Source organism: Hyperolius riggenbachi, chromosome 1 (genome assembly GCF_040937935.1).
Source record: "Hyperolius riggenbachi isolate aHypRig1 chromosome 1, aHypRig1.pri, whole genome shotgun sequence".
Classification (NCBI taxonomy): domain Eukaryota; kingdom Metazoa; phylum Chordata; class Amphibia; order Anura; family Hyperoliidae; genus Hyperolius; species Hyperolius riggenbachi.
The window spans coordinates 432,968,469-432,987,895 of record NC_090646.1 but is presented as its reverse complement, the minus strand read 5'-3'; the positions used below and the strand labels follow the sequence as shown (position 1 = coordinate 432,987,895).

General features: G+C 40.8%; 1 protein-coding gene across 2 annotated transcripts in view; it reads right to left on the bottom strand.

The window, feature by feature from the left end:
• The window catches only part of ERCC6L2 (ERCC excision repair 6 like 2), a 289,432-nt gene that overhangs the window by 149,203 nt on the left and 120,802 nt on the right, over positions 1-19,427 (bottom strand). For both annotated transcript variants that reach the window (XM_068237461.1, XM_068237451.1), the window contains exons 14-18: positions 19,111-19,210; positions 17,478-17,630; positions 13,446-13,526; positions 5,471-6,392; positions 4,784-4,938 (exon numbers count right to left, since the gene is read on the bottom strand). In XM_068237461.1, coding sequence (XP_068093562.1) covers positions 4,784-4,938; positions 5,471-6,392; positions 13,446-13,526; positions 17,478-17,630; positions 19,111-19,210 — 1,411 coding nt within the window. The remainder of the gene's footprint in view (positions 1-4,783; positions 4,939-5,470; positions 6,393-13,445; positions 13,527-17,477; positions 17,631-19,110; positions 19,211-19,427) is intronic.

Below are 19,427 nucleotides of genomic sequence, written 5' to 3'. Positions count from 1 at the left end.
AAATGTTTCCCTAAATCAGCAAAGACACTCCGTTATAGAGCTTGTTATATATCCATGTAGAAGATCCCTGATTAGCAAATGTCAAATAAATCCCTGAGGGCCCTTTTCCACTAGCAGTCGCTAGCGTTCACGCTGAACGCTAGCGATTGCTGAATCGCAAAGCTAAAAAATTACTGGCGATTTCCCGACGTTTGCGGCCGCGATTTTGCGATGCTATGCACTGCATAGCAAAATCGCGGCAATAATCGTTCCGCCGCGCGTTCGCGTTCCTGTAAAAAATGAATCGCGGTAGTGGAAATGACCTACCGCGATTCCTATGTTAAAAAGCAAACCGTAGCGATTGTAAAATCGCTAGCGGTTTGCGACTTTCCGATTCAGCCAGCGCAAACGCGCTAGTGTAAAAGGGCCCTCACAGTGTTCAGACAGTGTGTGCCTGCACCTTGTGTTTTTTATACAGCGCAGGATGATGTAATCCAAGCAGCGGCAGACCTATTTAAACTAACTTTCTCAACTCAATGCTACTGGTAATATGATTAGAATTTTTACTTCAGCTTTTAGCTTCAAGCTTTTAGCTTCAGCTTTAGCAGAAACATCATTTTGCACAAGTGTGTATTATTTAAGCACACTTTCTACATATTTGTTACATTGTATTGTTATATGTGTGACTGAAGATTTACTGTAATAATAATAATAAGAAGAAATAATCACAGTTTAAAATAAGCACTAGTCATTTCTCGTGTTATTTTATCTCAACAACCCAAAACCATAACTAGTTGGTGGTCCTAGAAAAAAAACTTTGACAAATGCTAATCCAAACAAGTAGGAGAGTAGCAGCTCAAGGCTATTCACACAAATAACTGGCATGCTAATTTGAGCAGAAAGGAAGCATAGTGCACCGTTCAAGTCAAGTAACAGTACTGTTCTGTCATATCCCATGAAGTGTGCCCCCACTTTAATAAAACACTGTCCAAACAGACTGCATTTACACTATAATGTAACACTTTCCTGGTGCTGCATAAAAATGTTACTTATGAACAATTATGAATAAGTGATCCTCAAGATAGCGTAACTTTTGTATACAAAGCATTTTGTGCTGCTGGGCATGTATAGGTTGCTGACAGCAAGCTTAGAGCTTTCTTTTACACTACACCGCAACAACATAAAGAGGGGTTTACTAATAATCCAGGTTTTACTACAAAGCATCCAGTAATGTTTCTGTCAAACTCCCCAAATGGAGCCAAGCATCTGTCATCCAGTTCGTGGGATTAAGTCCATTTTTTTTTTTAGAGTGTGATACTTGTACCAATTTATAAAAAGTATAGATATGATTTCTTAGTGCTGATATCCGTCTGTATTTTGGCTGGGGCTCTTGCCTCGGAGTTTGCACATGACAGCTGGTAGGAAACGGAGAGTAGCACAACCTCCCCCGTCTCAGTCACCACATTTCAGTTTCCATGGTGACTAATCCTGAATTGAATGGTTGTCTTTGTACATTTCTTTTCAGCAAAACTTTATATAAACTTAACTGAAAATCTTGCAATTGATTGAAAAAAGCTGCATGTAGCTAGTGGGTACAGTACCGAGGTTGTGACCAGCAGACCTTGTATATTGAAAGTGTAATGTAATACTAACTCGGGATAAATTCAGCTCTTTTTTTTTTACTTCCAAAATCCTGCACCTCCGGCGCACAGCTAATTATTCTATGGAAACTTTGTTCCAGCAACATGTTCCGATCTCTTCTGCATTAGTAAAAACAAAAAGGCTCAGCCCCGGCCAGAGTGTTCCTGTAACATTATACTTTCAAATGTGCACTGAGACTCTTTCACTTCTTAAAATGAAACATCAGCAGCTTGGAGATAAACTCAAACCTAATTGCTACTTTTGTGGAGTTATGTTTAGCTTGCTTGCTTGCTTGCTGAAGTGCATAACGGGAAGATTTTATAAACTGAAAAAAAGATCATCACTTAATCAGTGTAGCCTTGGACGATGGTTTATAAAAGCTTACATGCCAGGAAAATGTACCCAGTTTTTAAACTGCACCTGTCATTACACAGAAAACAATGTCCTGCAAAAGAAAACGGCAGTGAAGATGGATGATGTCTTTTTTTTTTACTGTAATGAATATCTTTGTGATTTTGGTTTTGGCAGAGTGATATAGACATGGAACCCAGGTCAAAACATTTGTTTTAATTTTTAGTATAGGGAGGAAGGGATGAGGTTTTCATTGCCGTCTGTGCTACAAATTATCTTCATTTCCAGTTCAGGTGGCTGGGGTGATCTTAACAGGATATGAAGAAATCTCCCCAGTAAGAACACAGAAAGCAATAAAAACAATCTTTGCAGTACTGTTGGCAAGGCACTGGACATATTGGTCTGAAGTTCTTAGTTCCTTAGGATTACCTTGACAGGAAAATCGCGGTATTTACAATAAGAACACAGAGTGCTCTAATATCTCAAAAGACATTTCAACTCTACTCTGTGTGGCAAAACACACAATATAATTTTTTTATATTTTCTTTCCATTTGAGAATTGCAATAGATTTTTACGGTTGATTGTAACTTTTGAAAAATCTGACTAATGTATTAAACACAAATGTATAAAATGTTTCCTCAATTTTTGAAAAAAATAAAAAAAGATTGAAAATGCTGGAAAAATTGCTTGGGTCTATAAATCACGTAACTTACAATCTATCCCACACCCTACATTTTCTGAAAAATGTATCATCTCTTCCACCATGCTTAATAAAAAAAAAGTCACTTTTTTATAAAACCGATCGTTTTTACAATAAAAAAGCAGGGGAAAAAATCAAGCATTTTATGTATCCTGGGTGACGACCTTAAAGGACCACTATCGCAAAAAAAGTAAAATGTAAAATACATGAAAACACAAATAAAAAGTGCATTTGTCCCAAAGTAAAATGTATTATAAATAAATTACTTTTGTCTTATGTTGCCGTCACTTACAGTAAGTAGTAGAAATTTGACAGAACTGACAGGTTTTGGACTAGCCCATCTCCTCACGGGGAGTTATCAGGTTTTTCTATATTTTGAAATGCACTTAGTGAATGGCAGTTGCTCAGTCCAACTGCCAGTATAGTGGGCAGTCTGCATCTTTGTACAGATCCTTTCTAGGGAGTATTTTTTGTAAAGAATAAATTAAATACTGAGAATTCCCCATAAAGTAATGGAGTCAAATAGTCACAAACCTGTCAGTTCCGTCAGATTTCTACTAACTACTGTAAGTGACAGCAACAGAAATGTATAGCTCATTTCACTCTGGACGAAATGTGCTTCTTATTTGTATGTGTTTATATGCATTTTACATTTTACAGTTTTTTACGATAGAGATCCTTAAAAGCTAAAGTGAAAGAACTGACTAGAGCTCCACCTTAAAGCATACTAAAAGTGACATGTGACATGATGAGATAAACATAGGTACGTGTATATAACTAGCCCTGCTTTTAAGTTGTCTGAAGTCCATTTCTGTTTTCCAGTACAGCAAGAGCTAGAAAACTGGAGTTGTTATCTAAATTAGCTTGTCGAACAGCTTGGCAGTTTCCTGAAAAGTAAATAAAGGCCAAAGCAGCCGAGAAAGAGTAATGGCCCATACTCACGAGGGACTTTTGTCGCCTCAACACGCGGCGCGCGCGTGTTGCGGCGACAGGTCGCCCGTGAGTATGGGCCGTTGCACGCGTGCGCACCCCGAACTGTCGCCCGTCGCTCATGTCGCCATGCGATTGAAAGTTTCAATCGCATGGCGACAGTCGCCGCCGCACCCCCGCCGCAACTGTCGCTAGTCCGCGTGAGTACGCGGACTAGCGACAGCAACCTCCATTAAAGTATATGGAGCATCCGGCGGAGGGAGGAGGAACATCGGCGACAGCTTCCGCCTCGCCGCTGGTCCCTCTTCCGCGTGTGTACGCGGAGGGACCTGGCGAGGAGCTGTCGCCGGCCTGTCGCCCACACGCTCACGTGTGCTGGCGACAGGAAACATTTGCAGCCCGTGAGTACGGGCCATAAGGGCTGAGAGGTTCAAAGGGTCATTGATTCTGTTTGATTTTCCATTCAGAAAGGTAGACTTGTCATGGATGCTTTCTGAAATTAATCTGTTCCATAAAACTAGTATATACTGTATGATGTTGTGCCCTTATTTAAAGAGGAACTCCAGTGAAAATAATGTAATAAAAAAAAAGTGCTGCATTTTTACAATAATTATGTATAAATGATTTAGTCAGTGTTTGGCTATTGTAAAATCTTTCCTCATCCTAATTTACATTCTGACATTTATCACATGGTGACACTTTTACTGCTGGCAGGCGATGTCACTGGAAGTAGCTGCTTCTTGCTTTTTTTTGGCAGTTGGAAACAGCTGTAAACAGCTATTTCCCACAATGCAACAATGATCACAGACCGGAAATTGCCAGGACCATGGTCCACACAGTTTACTGTGGGGGGGGGGGGGGGGGGGGTTCACTACAGTATCACAGCCATACAGAGCCCCCTGATGATCCATTTGTGAAAATGAATATGAATAGATTTCTCATGTAAAAGGGGGTCTCAGCTACTGATTGGGATGAAGTTCATTTCTTGGTCACGGGGTTTCTCTTTAAGGAAACCCCAGAGACCACTGACCAGTAAACCTAACTTTTGTTAGATGTAAAATATTTGAATGCATACTAGAAGATGATATAAATAAAGAGTGCACAAAGCAGAGAGTAGCCTAACAGCAGAGATATATAGGTATGAAAATAAACACCAGGAATTTCACCAATAGTCTCCTTACCTCCAGAATGTCAGGAGCAATATTGGCAGGAAGTTGAGAGAACTGCTTGAACTCAAACACATCCCGCACAGCCCAGTGACTCAGGTGATTTTCAGCTTTGCTTGAACCAATTACATTTTGATTTGAGTGAATATAAGCAACTCCAGTCACGCCGTCTGTAAAGGAAAAAGAACACAATTTTACACGCTTGCAGGAGATAGCACTAGGACAAGTTGCTCAACTGACTGGCAAAAAGAAACCAAATTTAAGTGCTTCTTTCCACTACAAATCACAAAACGCAACCGCAAGGCTGCCAAATTTATTTCCTTTTAAGCAATACCAAAATTGCCTGGCTGTCCTGGTGATCCTCTGCCTATAATACTTTTAACCAGAGAGCCTGAACAAGCATGAAGCAGATCAGGTGTTTCTGACATTATTGTCAGATCTGACAAGATTAGCCACATGCTTGTTTCTGGTGTGATTTAAGCACTACTGCAGCCAAATAGATCAGCAGGGCTGACAGGCAACTGGTATTGTTTAAAAGGAAATAAATATGGGAGCCTCCATATTCTCCTCACTTCATTTGGTCTTTAAGCAGAAAGCAATAGAGCTGGACTTACAGTGCAATAGTGTGATATCAGTGCACAATGACATGGAATACACTATTACTGTATTTCCAAACAGATCTTCATACTATAAATAATTTACCTAAAATTCTGTCTAGAGATGCTATATTTTCTTTGACTGTATCAGTGGCACCATCATCCTGGTCCATTCTAGAGCATTTCTTTGGAACACAAAGCTTAAAGCGTCCTTTTGAGCTTGTTGATTTCGAATGAGAGTAATCTTTGTGAATCATGGATTTGCATTTCTGTTCTTGATTATCAACATGCCCTTCCCTTTTGTCTTCATCATCTTCAGATGATGAAAAGCCATCAATTGTTTGTGAACTTTTCTCTGTATAATGTTTGCTTGCTTTTGAACAGCCAGGTTTAGCTGGTATCGTAATGTCATCAGACTCATCGCTAATATAATCACTGCCATAGTCCATCACATATTTGGGTTTCCTTTTAGCATCAGTACAGTCCAAATCTGAACCTGATGATGTATCAGCATACATTCCGGCTCTTGCACCCGTGGCTGATTTTACACGTGAGCTTGTTTTGTTGGCTTGTGTGGGCAAAACAATGTTGTCACTTTCATCTGAACTACTCTCAGTCTCCAGGACAGCTTGAACATCCCCAGAAATATGCCTTTTGTTTTCTACCTTGAGGTCGCCATCACCGTCGGAGTCAAATGAAATGTTCCACCCAGAATTATTGCTTATGTTTACTTCTACAACTTCTTCAGACTTGCAGGGACTCTCAATTTTAGAAAGTCTAGAGCTACCGGAGGAACTTCCAGAAAGGTCATTCGTCTTGCTTTGATCAAGTGCTTGCTCAAGTAATTTTGAAAACCCGCATTGCTGTAATGTTAGTTGTTTACCACGATCAGCACTTGTAGAGGCATTACCCTTCCTCCTTGAATCATTACCACTTTCATTATCACTATCACTGCTGAAATCAAAGGTCTCTTTCTGAAACTGGTGACTTGATTTCACAGTCATCTCAGCATCTTCCATACTTTCATCCTGTAAGTGCAAAGTCATTAGATTAAAATGAAAGACTTTATCTGAAGTACATGCAAATCATGCATTCAATCTAGAAAGCTAAAATGAGCAACACATCCATCTGTTCCCACTGGTTTGTGGAAATACACTATTTATACCAAAAGTGTTTAAGGAATTGCACACTACCTATAGAGTAACAAAAACAGATATGAGCATTCCCAATGACAGAGTGACAGAGGTGAAACCTTAGCAGACAGAAAGTGAGCATTTCATGAAGATGAAAGACTGAACTGTGAAAGTAGCTCACTTTCTTAAGGAAGGTAACATAAAAATAAACATACGTGTAATTTAAAGAGTAACTGTACTGAAATGAACAATGAATACAATTATTTTTTACAATACAATTTTGTAAATCTGCTTCCTCAGAGACTCTCTCTAAAGGTCTCTGAGGAAGCAGAGCTACTCTCTGCGAAACAATAATGCTATTCCCCCTCCAAGTTGCCACAACTTTGGGGGCCGAAATACCTATTTTTTTCTATTTTAAGCTGTGGAAATCATTGGCACCCAAATTAGTCACTGAGAGCCGTTATAGTCGTAATAGCCCAAATCATCGGAGCAACTCTGCGCCAAAATGATCTGTCTCACACTGTAAATTCTTAACTCACCCTTTCCTCACCCTTATTTACATTCTGAAATTAATCTCGGGTGGTGACTTCTTTATTGCTGGCAGGTACATACTCTGTGTTCCAAAGTCATTGGATATGATATCTGGTCTCCCAGAATGCTCTGGGAGAAGTCTGCATATCTAAACAGCCTAGGATGTGACATCACTGGGAGGGCAAGGTTACAAACTAGTATATAGCAATATGTAGATATAGGCGTTTCTGATGCTGAAACCAGGATAAAGGTAAAAGTGGGTACGTTGAATAATTTACTACAATCTACTATATGTCACTATGGTGCCTCTTCAAGCACTGTTTAATGACCAATTCCCATACTATTACATCATTTTGAAAGAAATACACTTCTAGCCAAATTCTAAACTGCAGCTCTCTAATATCCCTTGATCATGTTAAAAGCCAATAATATGCTAATAAGCTGTATTATACAAACATAACTTTTTCTCAAGTGACTGCCCTGGAGCTCTACATGTAATCACTATAAATCATGCTTAGTATTCCCGACACCTGCTATTGACATGAGAAATAGGATTCCAACTTAGGCTCCTATATGTCTATTGTGTCGCAATGGCCAAAATCATTGCATCAATGATATTCCTATGGGACTATCATACTGAGTGTGGTGCGACATGTTACACTGAAATAACGCATTGCATTTACAGGGTAACATGCTTGTTTCCAGTGGCAATATGACATACCTTCATTGTACTATAATGTCTCACTGTATGGTCGCATTGCACCGCTAAGGTATGGAGCAGTTTTTGTTGGGTGGCCATTACATAGCAATCACATCGCAATGCAATGTGCATAGTGTGGAAGGATCCTAAGGGCTGATTTAAACTGTGCGCATTGCATAACACACGCATGATAATGTGTGTAAACTGCAATAGACACTGTGCGTGTTATACCATACATGTTATTTTAGTTTCCATGCAGCAAGCTAGAACAAGGTGATCCGTTATAACACAGAGATGTAAGCTGGCCCATACTCATTGCCCATACATACATGGGCAATGAGTTGACATGCAGAATTATTCTGTACCGCCGATACATACAGGTATAGTATGAATACACCCTAATAAAAACAGATTGCTGGGCAGAGGAGCAGGATCTCTCCTCCCTGCGTTATGAATGTATCATTGGAGTAAAACTAAAGTCGACCAAGGTGTGAAAACTTCCATATATAGAGTTTTGATGTCTGATAAGATAAGACAAGACACAGAATATTTATATTGCATACATTTTTACGCATTAGAGGTTCAACGCGTAAAAATTTACGCGTTGAACCGCTAATGCGTAAAAATGTATGCGTTAATGTTCCTGCACCAGCGGGAATGCGTAAAAATGTACGCAATGCGGCCACCGACCTCGAGGTCGGTAAAAACTAAACTAGCTGACGGAGGGGGACCAGAGCAGCAGTGAGTGACTACGAGGGCACAGGATGGCTGCATGGGGCTGGTAGAAGCCCCAGATAAGTGAAACTTTTTTTTTTTGCCTGATGACTCCTTTAAGACTCTAGTTTAGATACAGAACTAGAACATCTCATGTCTACGGCACTTGCTTGAAGAATTTAAAAAGAAATTGACAATCTGGGCAGTACGGTGGCGTAGTAGTTAGCGTTCTCCCCTTGCAGCGTTGGGTCCCCGATTCGATTCCCAGCCAACTGCGCCTTGCAGCGCTGGGTCCCTAGTTAACATCTGCAAGGAGACAACAATGTCTGCGTCGGTTTCCTCCGGGCACTACAGGTTCCTCCCACATCCCCAAAAAACATACAGATAAGTTAATTGGCTTCCCCCTAAATTGGCCCTAGCCATATGACTATGGTAGGGACTAGATTGTGAGCCCCTCTGAGGGACAGTTAGTGACAATACAATATACTCTGTATAGCGCTGCGTAATATGTCCGTGCTATATAAATACTTAAATAAAATAAATAATCACGGCAATAAGTTACCAGTAAAATAATTACAAAACTCTTCACTATCTTTATCTGCAGTAGAGCTTACTGTGCATCCCCTTGCATCTGTCTGCACAAACTTAGCTGCTATACTACATTTCTGCATAAGAATCTCCATTACCCTCCACATCTACAAGCATTAACTGTCCTCTATGCATACTGGCATGCAAATTCTCGCTTCTGAGCATAAAGGGCTTTTCATCCAATCAAGTTTCCTGGCAAGTCTAGTGATTTATAGCAACGAATAATTCATCTTGCGTACGGCTTGTCCAGCATTCAAGTTATATGACTTTTCAAACTAAACAACATGGTAGGGCCAAAACACTACATAATCAAGTTATTTGTAAGAAAAACATACAGCAGGGGTGGGCCGAAGCGTCAGTCACTTCCAAGCCAGACATCATACTGATAAGTAATTAACAGACACATTTTATAATGCTTTAAACAACTGCTTGGAACAGGGGCTCTTGTAGCAAAGGGAAAGGCATGGCGGCCGCAATATGCTTCAGGTCACTCAGCTCTTGAACTAGTTAAAACAATGTACCATTCTTTCTAAGCATGAGAGACATATACAAAATATATTCCCTGAAGAATAATGTACCAAGCACAGCACCAGAGGAAAGTTTATGTGAGTTTAAACACAGCGTGTAATCTCCTATGAGGCATTACATCACTAAAACTCATTATAAACTTTACAATCTAGGAACAACAGCATGTTACAAAGGTCCTTTGATTTTCACCTTTATTTTATTTTTTTGGAGCAGGCCTTTTGTGAGCTAAAATAATAAATGCTTTTGAAAGCAATAATGTTATTTATGAAAAAGAAAAACATGACTCAGTCATGAGTATGTTAAAATGAGTTAACAAGTCCAGTGAAGCTGCTAAAATAAGGCTTTTAGGTGAGGAAAAGTTTCAGCATGCAACAAGAAGTGTGGGAGATTTAACTCTTGCTAGTTTGCTATCAAAAGAAAACTTTGCATAAGCACTGCACAAAGACTTTACCTACATCCAGGCACCTTTACTAAAAGCTCAGTTCTCACGCTGGACCATACTGAAGGGCCACTGAACATGAGGTCATTGTCCTGGCAACGCCCAGTACTGCCGACACAAGGAAGCCCTGCCTACATATAAAATGCTCTCCCCAACCAGACCTTGTGATAGGCACACACTTTTTTGTGCTACAGACACAATGGCCTCAATTCTCTAAGCAGTTTAGACTAGTCTACTGATGGTTTTTAGTCTACTGATGGTTTAGTGTAATGTTCTAGACCTATTTTAGCCCTGGTCTAAAACATTCAGTAATTAGGTCAGTAAAGCAAGGGAAATGATCAGACGATGCGATTCATAAAGGCAAACAAAGAGTAACCACACCTACTTTTTCTGACAGATATTAGACCAGCTGATTTCTGTCGGTAAAGTAATTCTGTGAGGTATTGTATCCAGAGGAGAGCTCATCAGAGAAGGATGTCAGTCATAGCTACTCATTTGTGAATTGCTTCTTTTGATCATTTCCCCTGTTTTACCAACCTAATTACCGAATGTTTTAGACAAGGTCTAAAAACAGGTCTAAAACATTCGGTAATTATTAGTGAATTTCCTTTTGATGCAACCGACTTACACCAAACCATCGGTAGACTAAAAACCATCAGTAGACTAGTCTAAACTGCTTAGTAAATTGAGGCCATTTACTCACATTTTAACACGTGTCTAGTCCAGATAACCTGGGACGGTTCTAGCTACAAAGCCAGAACTTCTAGCTACACACCAAACTCTGCGTTTCTTCAGAGCTACAAACCACCTCAACTTTATTACACTAGAGCAGCACATAAGAAAATACACAAAATAAAGTACTACAAACACTACCTATACTAGCAACATCCCTGGAGCACATGACCAAGCACAGCAAGTATTATATGTACATTGCCCTACCTCACCCATCAGAACCTTCACATGCTAAAACAAAGACGGCAACTGCAAAAAAAAGCAACATAAACAGACAACTTTCCCAAAGTAATCCATATATAATTTGCACAGCTGCCTCCTCCGGGACGCTCCTCTATTCTTCCAGCATACAGAAAATAGCAGCAAGCTAACCCTCTTCATAGTATATGCATTGCAGTCTTCACCGATTTTGCAGTCATCTTCCCTGATCACATCTTCTTCAGTAAACCAGCTGCAGTGCTGCTACAATACATATCTATCACATACATACAGTCATTTTACTTTAAACGGCCGCCATCATGAGGTACGGATGGAAGAAGCCATTTCTTGCATTATTCTGGAAAGACAAATCACCATCTTGTAATGCTGATCCTCTGGATATGCCTCACTATAAGGGCCAGTGCATACCAAAAAGCACTAGCGTAAAGGCAACTCGGTGCTTTTTGAAGTGATTTCTTAAAGGACTTACGAGGCCAAAATCGTTAAAAAAAGTCAAGTACCTGCAAGATGTTTAAATGCACGGAGGACGCCGTCTGCGCCCTCCGTGCAGTTCCGCTGGGCCCCTTCCTGAAAGCGCCCCCCGTGCCGATCGCGACCCCACAGTCCGGGTCGGGCTCTCATGCTGCTCCTAATATGGCGCCGGAGCTGGCCGCGGCTGCGCAGTCCGCATTGCCGCGAGTGCGGCTGCGCAGCTCTAGGGCCAACCCTCCGAACCACGCACTGTAGCACACTGGGGCGGTTTCAGGAAGGGGACCTGGCGGAACTGCACGAAGGGCGCGGACGGCGTCCTCTGTGCATTTAAACATCTTGCAGGTACTTGACTTTAACGATTTTGGCCTCGTAAGTCCTTTAAGGCGATTCTAGCCATGTGCCTAGCGATTTTTTAAGCATACCTAGCCATTTATGGAGCCTTTTGGTGTAACATTTTTTATTTTTTGTTACAGTACTGCTGGAACTAAATAGCTTCTGTAACAAAAATGCTTGGAAAATCGAAAATCGCTCTGTTCTAGCACTTTTCAGAGCGATTTTCCACTTTCTTATTGCCTCAGAAATCAGCAAAAATGCTGCAGGACCCGCATTTGCGTTTCGGAAAAAAGCACATCGCTCTGGTGTGCTCCATCACATTCAAATACATTAGCCATGGGCTTTTTGAAGCACAAGCATTTTAAAAAGTGTTCAGAAGCGCTCTTGGTGTGCACCAGCCGTAAGAGCTACAAGTCAAGGATTTTCCAGCTAGACAGACTGCGGAAGAGAAATCCTTCCGGAGACACTTCTGGAGACTCTTGTAAACACAACAGTCACCAGAAATTATCATGAGTATTCATGTAGGATGATGAAAGGCATTATGTGTGTGTATAGGTTTAAAAGGAATTGTTCGTCCATTGTGGAGTTGTGGAGGTAAATTTTTATCTTACAGTTTCAGCATGATTGTCTGCAAGCTAGCTAGCTAGCAATCTATCAAAGTGATTATTTTAAAGTGTACCCAAGCCGAAGCTCAGGTACAAAATCCTCCAGATCCTAACAAGGCTCTCCACAGTCACCCATTGCCGCTCGGTGAACCCCCAGAGTTTACAAATAAGGGCTTGTGAGTACAGCCGCACCTGTGCAGTACATCGTGCGCTGGCAGCTCCACGCTACTGCTCAGTCACGGCTGGCTCATGCCAGTAGAAGAGCCAGGCCCCAATCAGCTGGAGGGTCCCAGGTAGTGGCAGAGGACCAGAGGACGCCTCATTAGGATCCAGAGGCTTCCCTCTCCCTAGGTAAGTATGTGTTTCTGAAGCCAAGCTTCGGCTCGGGCTCTCTTTATAGACAATTCAGCAAGTTGCATGGCTGCTTGTCTATGAATGTGATTAAATCTGAAAGGAAAAAAAAAGTCCTAAGTTGCCCTACCAATATATAAATTTCACGAGTATCCCTACAGTGTTACACAAGTGAACAGGATAGCTGCTACAAGTCACACCCAAGGATGGTCTGTACATGTTAAGGCACGTTTTCCAACCAGAACATGTTGCCAGTACTATAATGATTTACCACTTAGTACATTGTGAGTGATGTCATTTGTAATCCAGTTATCCTATGTAAGTGAGTCACTTGGGTGAGGTGGTAAAACTTTGGACATACATAAAATCTAGACAAACAAGCTCACATCTGCAGAACTGTCAGAAAGTTAATTTGTACATAGTAATGGTCATTTTCTCAGCTGTTTCCATTTCTTGCAAGCACACAGTGTTTATTTAGCTTGTGGTGAAGAGACATCATCAAAATCAGTAAGTGCCACAACAGTACAGAGCTGCTATGATTATGGCATATAAATAAATGTTATGGCACTTTTATAAATACACCTGAAATGTTTTAAAATTTTGCCGGAACCTCAAACTTTTGAAAGACATTTGTCAGGAGTATTAGATTTTTCTTTTTCCCGTTTAATGGATCTACATCTTTTTAATAACAAAGGGACAATACAAATACTTTGTAGTACATAAAAGAAAAAACTCACAGAGTTTGCATCGCTTGGTACTGACTGCTGGTTTAAAAACATGGTTGTACTTCTGATTCCTGCTTCAACTTGACCTTCACGCTGTACCAAGAGAAAGAAGAAATGTGGCAATGAACATGTAACGCTTTGTTCATCATGCAAAATAATACAAAAAGCGTAGGTATTTTTGGAACATACTATACAGGAGTGAGACAGATTATATAGTATGTATGCAAAATATAGCTATTAACCACCCTGGCGTTCTATTAAGATCGCCAGGGCGGCTGCGGGAGGGTTTTTTTTAAATAAAAAAAAAACTATTTCATGCAGCCAACTGAAAGTTGGCTGCATGAAAGCCCACTAGATGGCGCTCCGGAGGCGTTCTTCCGATCGCCTCCGGCAGCCAGAAGTAACACGGAAGGCCGCAATGAGCAGCCTTCCGTGTTTGGCTTCTCCTGTCGCCATGGCGACGAGCGGAGTGACGTCATGGACGTCAGCCGACGTCCTGACGTCAGCCGCCTCCGATCCAGCCCTTAGCGCTAGCCGGAACTATTTGTTCCGGCTGCGCAGGGCTCAGGCGGCTGGGGGGACCCTCTTTCGCCGCTGCTCGCGGCGGATCGCAGCAGAGCGGCGGCGATCGGGCAGCACACGCGGCTGGCAAAGTGCCGGCTGCGTGTGCTGCTCTTTATTTGAGCAAAATCGGCCCAGCAGGGCCTGAGCGGCAGCCATCGGCGGTGATGGACGAGCTGAGCTCGTCCATACCGCTAAGATGGTTAAGAGACATTGCACTTCATGGCGCATTTCACATGACTTCATACTTCCGCCTTCCAAAGCAACAAGGAAAAAGTATTGGAGTCGTGCGAAATGTACCGTGTATTGCAAGTAAGGCAACTCTCCCAGACCTAGTCTGCAGGTTCAGTGCTGAATGGTGCTGAGGTGTTGTGTTCCGGTGAGCTCGGAAACAATGGCCTCAATTCACTAAGCACTTTAGACTAGTCTACTGATGGTTTTTAATCTATTGATGGTTTGGTCAGTTGCATCAAAGGGGAATTCACCATTACCAAATCTTTTAGGACCTGTTCAGACTATGTGCGTTCCTAGCCGTTTTTCCAGAACGCGTACAGGCAGACTTTCCGCATAGAACCGGCTACTAATGTTTTCTAATTGCCTCGTTCACATGTATGCCTATGAGACGCATACGTTTCTCATCCGCATTGCTGCACGCAGTTCTGTGCGTCACGCATAGAAACAGACGCAATGAAAGTCTATGGACGCGTATCAAAAACGCGTACTATTGCGTTTTTAGCGTACGTTTCCCTCTGCGGTTCCCATAATTCTTTTTTTTTCCTGGGTCACGTGTGTGTGCAAAACGCAATAGAAAACGCATTCGAACGCAAGAAAAACGCATGCGTTTTTCAACTTGCGTTTCTTTGAATTTATACGCGTTCTACAAACGCTGACAGTCTGAACAGGCCCTTAGACCTGTTTTTAGAACTGGTCTAAACCATTTGGTAATTAGGTGGGTAAAGCAGGGGAAATTATCAAAAGATGCAATTCACAAACGAGTAGCTATGACTGACATCCTTATTATCTGATGAGCTCTCCTCTACATACAATTAAACTCCTGCATAATTAATTCAAAAGGTTCCATCCTCACATCTAAAATAACTCACAGAATTACTTTACCGACAGAAATCAGCTGGTCTAATCTCTGTCAGAAAAAGTGGGCGTAGTCACTCCTTGTTTGCCTTTGTGAATTGTGTAATTACTGAATGTTAGACCAGGTCTAAAAACAGGTCTAAAACATTACACTAAACCATTAGTAGACTAAAAACCATCTGTAGACTAGTCTAAACTGCTTAGTGAATTGAGGCCAATGAACCCCAACACTACTCTGCAGTGATCACTTCGATCGAACAAATTCTGCTGATCTGATATATATTTGCCAGGCTAAAGGTGTCTATAAACAATACAATTTGGCGAACAGACAAACTTCCAATCGATCAGATCAGATAGTATTGATTGTGCCATCTGAAGTCAAACAATCAGTTTATTGATCCATTTTGCATCCTCCTTATGCTTCCTGGAAGCAAGAGTGTTCGCTTCCAGGACTAAAATATGTTTTTGACTGTGGCCAAATAGTAAAACTACATCTACATACATTTTTTAATAAAATAAACACACATTATTCCATTTAAAAATAACTGTTTACCTCCCACCCGAAAAATTACACAAATAACATTTTTAATAAAACAAAAAAAAAAAACATAAATAGTTACCTAAGGGTCTGAACTTTTTTAATATGCATGTGAAGAGGGTATATTACAAACATTTTTTTTTTTTAATTATAAGCTTGTAAATAGTGATGGACGCAAAACTGAAAAAAAATGCACTTTTATTTCCAAATAAAATATTGGTGTCATACATTGTGATAGGGACACAATTTAAATGGTGTAATAACCGGGACAAATGGGCAAATAAAATGCATAGGTTATAGTTATGGTAGCATGTATTATTTTAAAGCTATAATGGCCGAAAACCGTTCCTGTGAAACATTCCTGTGAAAACGCATTTAGAAAAAAATAATTCTTAGCAAAATGTACCACCCAAAGAAAGCATAATTGGTGTAGATACAGATCAATAGATCAATTCATTGTGATAATAAGTGATAAAGTTATTGGCGAATGAATAGAAGGTGAAAATTGCTCTGATGCATAAGGTGAAAAATACCCACGGGCTGAAATGGTAAAAGTGATGCATCATATGGGCAGCACGGTGGCGTAGTGGTTAGCTCTCTCGCCTTGCAGCGCTGGGTCCCTGGTTCGAATCCCAGCCAGGGCACTATCTGCAAAGAGTTTGTATGTTCTCTCCGTGTCTGCGTGGGTTTCCTCCGGGCACTCCGGTTTCCTCCCACATTCCAAAAACATACAGATAAGTTAATTGGCCCCCTCTAAAAAATTGGCCCTAGACTACAGTACTTACACTACATAATATAGACATATGGCAATGGTAGGGATTAGATTGTGAGCTCCTTTGAGGGACAGTTAGTGACAAGATATATATGTATATATACACTGTACAGCGCTGCGTAATATGTCGGCGCTATATAAATACTAAATAATAATAATAATAATAATCATTCATACAATTTTAAAACTTTCTGACACAAAATGTATTTACCATAACTACTTGCAAGTTAAGGCCTCTCTACCTAACCCCCCCCTCCCCACCCCCCACCCCCCCACACACACACACACCATACCATTCCACTGAGACAAGGGATACAGCAGGATCATGTTGTATGCATGCTGGGACAACTACTACACAGGCTCGCAAACAAAATTGCATGTGTTTGTGTTTTTTCAAAATGGTGATACCCTGAATTTGATGTACCAACCAATTTACCAAAAACTTTAAACAGTGGGTGAGGTTTAGCTAGATATCAATGTCGCATTTTATATTTAAAATGCTCTGGGTACAATATGTTCAAAGCCGTTTTTAATCCAGCCCCTCTTTAAGTAAAATAACTTTAGTAAATGCATTATGTGTAAAGTTTCTGGAATCAGTCAAGCTTTGCAAACCTCATCAGCTAACTTTAAGAAATAGCATTGAGGTCATATAATCAGGAAACCTAGTGCAGCTTACTCACACTCTGAAATAATCCAGGAATGCACAGATACTGAAAGATCTATTACTGAAGTTCAAACCATCTACCAAAATTTAAGGAACGGAGGAAAAGCCAAGCACGCTCTGAGTATTTGTGATAGTATAAATGTTTTTCTTTTTTTTACTTGATACAATAGCCATGCAAGGCAGGTATCGATACAAAAACAAACTAACGTCTGCTACAGTGAGTGAGTGTCAAAGCTGTAAGAACCTTGGGATAAGGAGGTAATTGGTGGGTGAAAGGTGACTACATGAATGTCCATTGAGTATTTGTTTTGTACACCCCCACCTGCATTTGGTGAGGAGCTGCTGTACTTCTTCTACATGCAAAAAATAAATAAAAAATAAATCAATCTTAAAAAAAAGTAAAGACTATGATAAACATACCTCTAATATATCCTTTGTAAGACAGGTTCCCTGCGTTCTCAGTTTGAACAGGTTATTGATACCAAATAATTCGCCTTTATGCTCTTTTGATCCTTGGACAGCTTTAAAGTAGCGTTTGGCATTTTCACTTCCAACTGCCGCACAGTGAAGTTGCTATTACAAGACACAGAAGTGAAAAACACAAAACTTGTGGTCAAACACCTGCACACAGAAGAACAGAAAAGGGCACACATATCTGTAGTTCAGAGGGGGTAGAACAATATCTAATAACTTAGTGTCAGCTTTGTGATATGCTGAGTACTCAAAAATTACCTGTATATCTATAGCTAGTATACAGCCATGTAACTTACACACAGAACTGCATCATGTTTTTATAATAAAAATGTTTTACGCATACAGAGAAAAAAAAAACAATTCTTTTATCACAGAACCACATCAAACAAGCTTAAAGTGAACCTTATCCGAAAAAAAAGGAAAAAGTTTCACTTACCTGGGGCTTCGACCAGCCCCCTGCAGCCGTCCTGTGCCCAAACCGATCCTTTGGTCCCTCGCCGCGGTTTAGTTTTGTTTCTGCCAACTGATCAGTCAGCGGGGCTCTGGCCCTGCACAACCTCGTACGCCTTCATGCCGGCGAGCGTGTCCTGCGCAGGAGCAGTAAGAGAGAACCTCTTACTATGCCTGCCCAGGACGCGCTCACCGATCAGTTGGCAGAAATGAAACTAAGCCGCGGCGCGGGACCGGAGGATCGGTTTGGCACACCATGGGCACAGGACGGCTGCAGGGGGCTGGTCGAACACCCAGGTAAGTGAAACTCTTTTTCTTTTGTTCAGTTAAGGTTCACTTTAGGCATATTTCTGAGAATTGCCAGTTAATTTAGCAATTCTGGTAATAACTAAAGAAATGGCCATAACTTGCAATGTTAGGGCTCATTTCCATATGCAACACAGGAGCCGTGCGTAATCGTGGCTCTGCGTTGCACTTGATTCTCCCAGAGGCATACTTATGAATATATGAATATGCTGCTGGGAGATTTAGGCTCAGGATAAAGCCGATAAAGCCTGCATAAAGTCCAAGCAGAGTTAATTACTATTCCCCCTGCAGGTCGACGTGGATGGTAGGGAATTATGTAATTCGGCTTCCAGCTATTGCTGGCTGGATTTAAAAGTAATTTGAGCTCCATCTTTTGACGGCGCCCAAGATACTCACTGATCGCTGCTATAGCCGTAATTCCTATTACGGCCTATGGTGGCACCAGCTGCTCCCAAATCTTCTGTGCTGTTTTAACAGCACTTAACCCCAGAGGTGGCGCTTGCTCTCCCATTCGTTTATTACGCCAAAATACTCGCAACCATGTGCTGCGATTCAGTGGTGAATGGTAGCGCATGTATGAAAAAAAATATAAGCTAAAAGCGTGCATAAGGAAATGAGCCCTTAGTTGTTTTATTCAATAGTAAAAAAGGTTAATTTTAAATATGAGTTGACCTAATGTTTGCAGAACAGGTAAAAGTAGTAATTGTAAACAAAAAGGGGGGCGAGGGGGTACAGTGTTTGCATGTACGTTCAATTAAGGGGATATGTGATTCAGGTGATTTTTAAAAAATCTGTTTCGCATACCAAGCAATATATGCCTTACCTGTTTGTATACCTGTCTTAAATAGATTATTTCCTCCACAGTACCCAAGGATATCAGCCTAAACACTTTCACATCTCTGCACTGTCCAATACGATAAGCTCTAAAAGACAATAAAAATGTTATTAACTACCTTTATATTTAAATGTAATTAATAGTGTAGGAATGTTCAGTTTGTGACCATTTATTTTCTGCTTCTTACATATAATTACAAGCAGCGGTGTATTGCCTAGAGATATTCACAAATTAACCACTGCAGAACATTATGATAAACCTACCACATTAATTTGTGAGACGGAAAATATTTATTAACATCATTT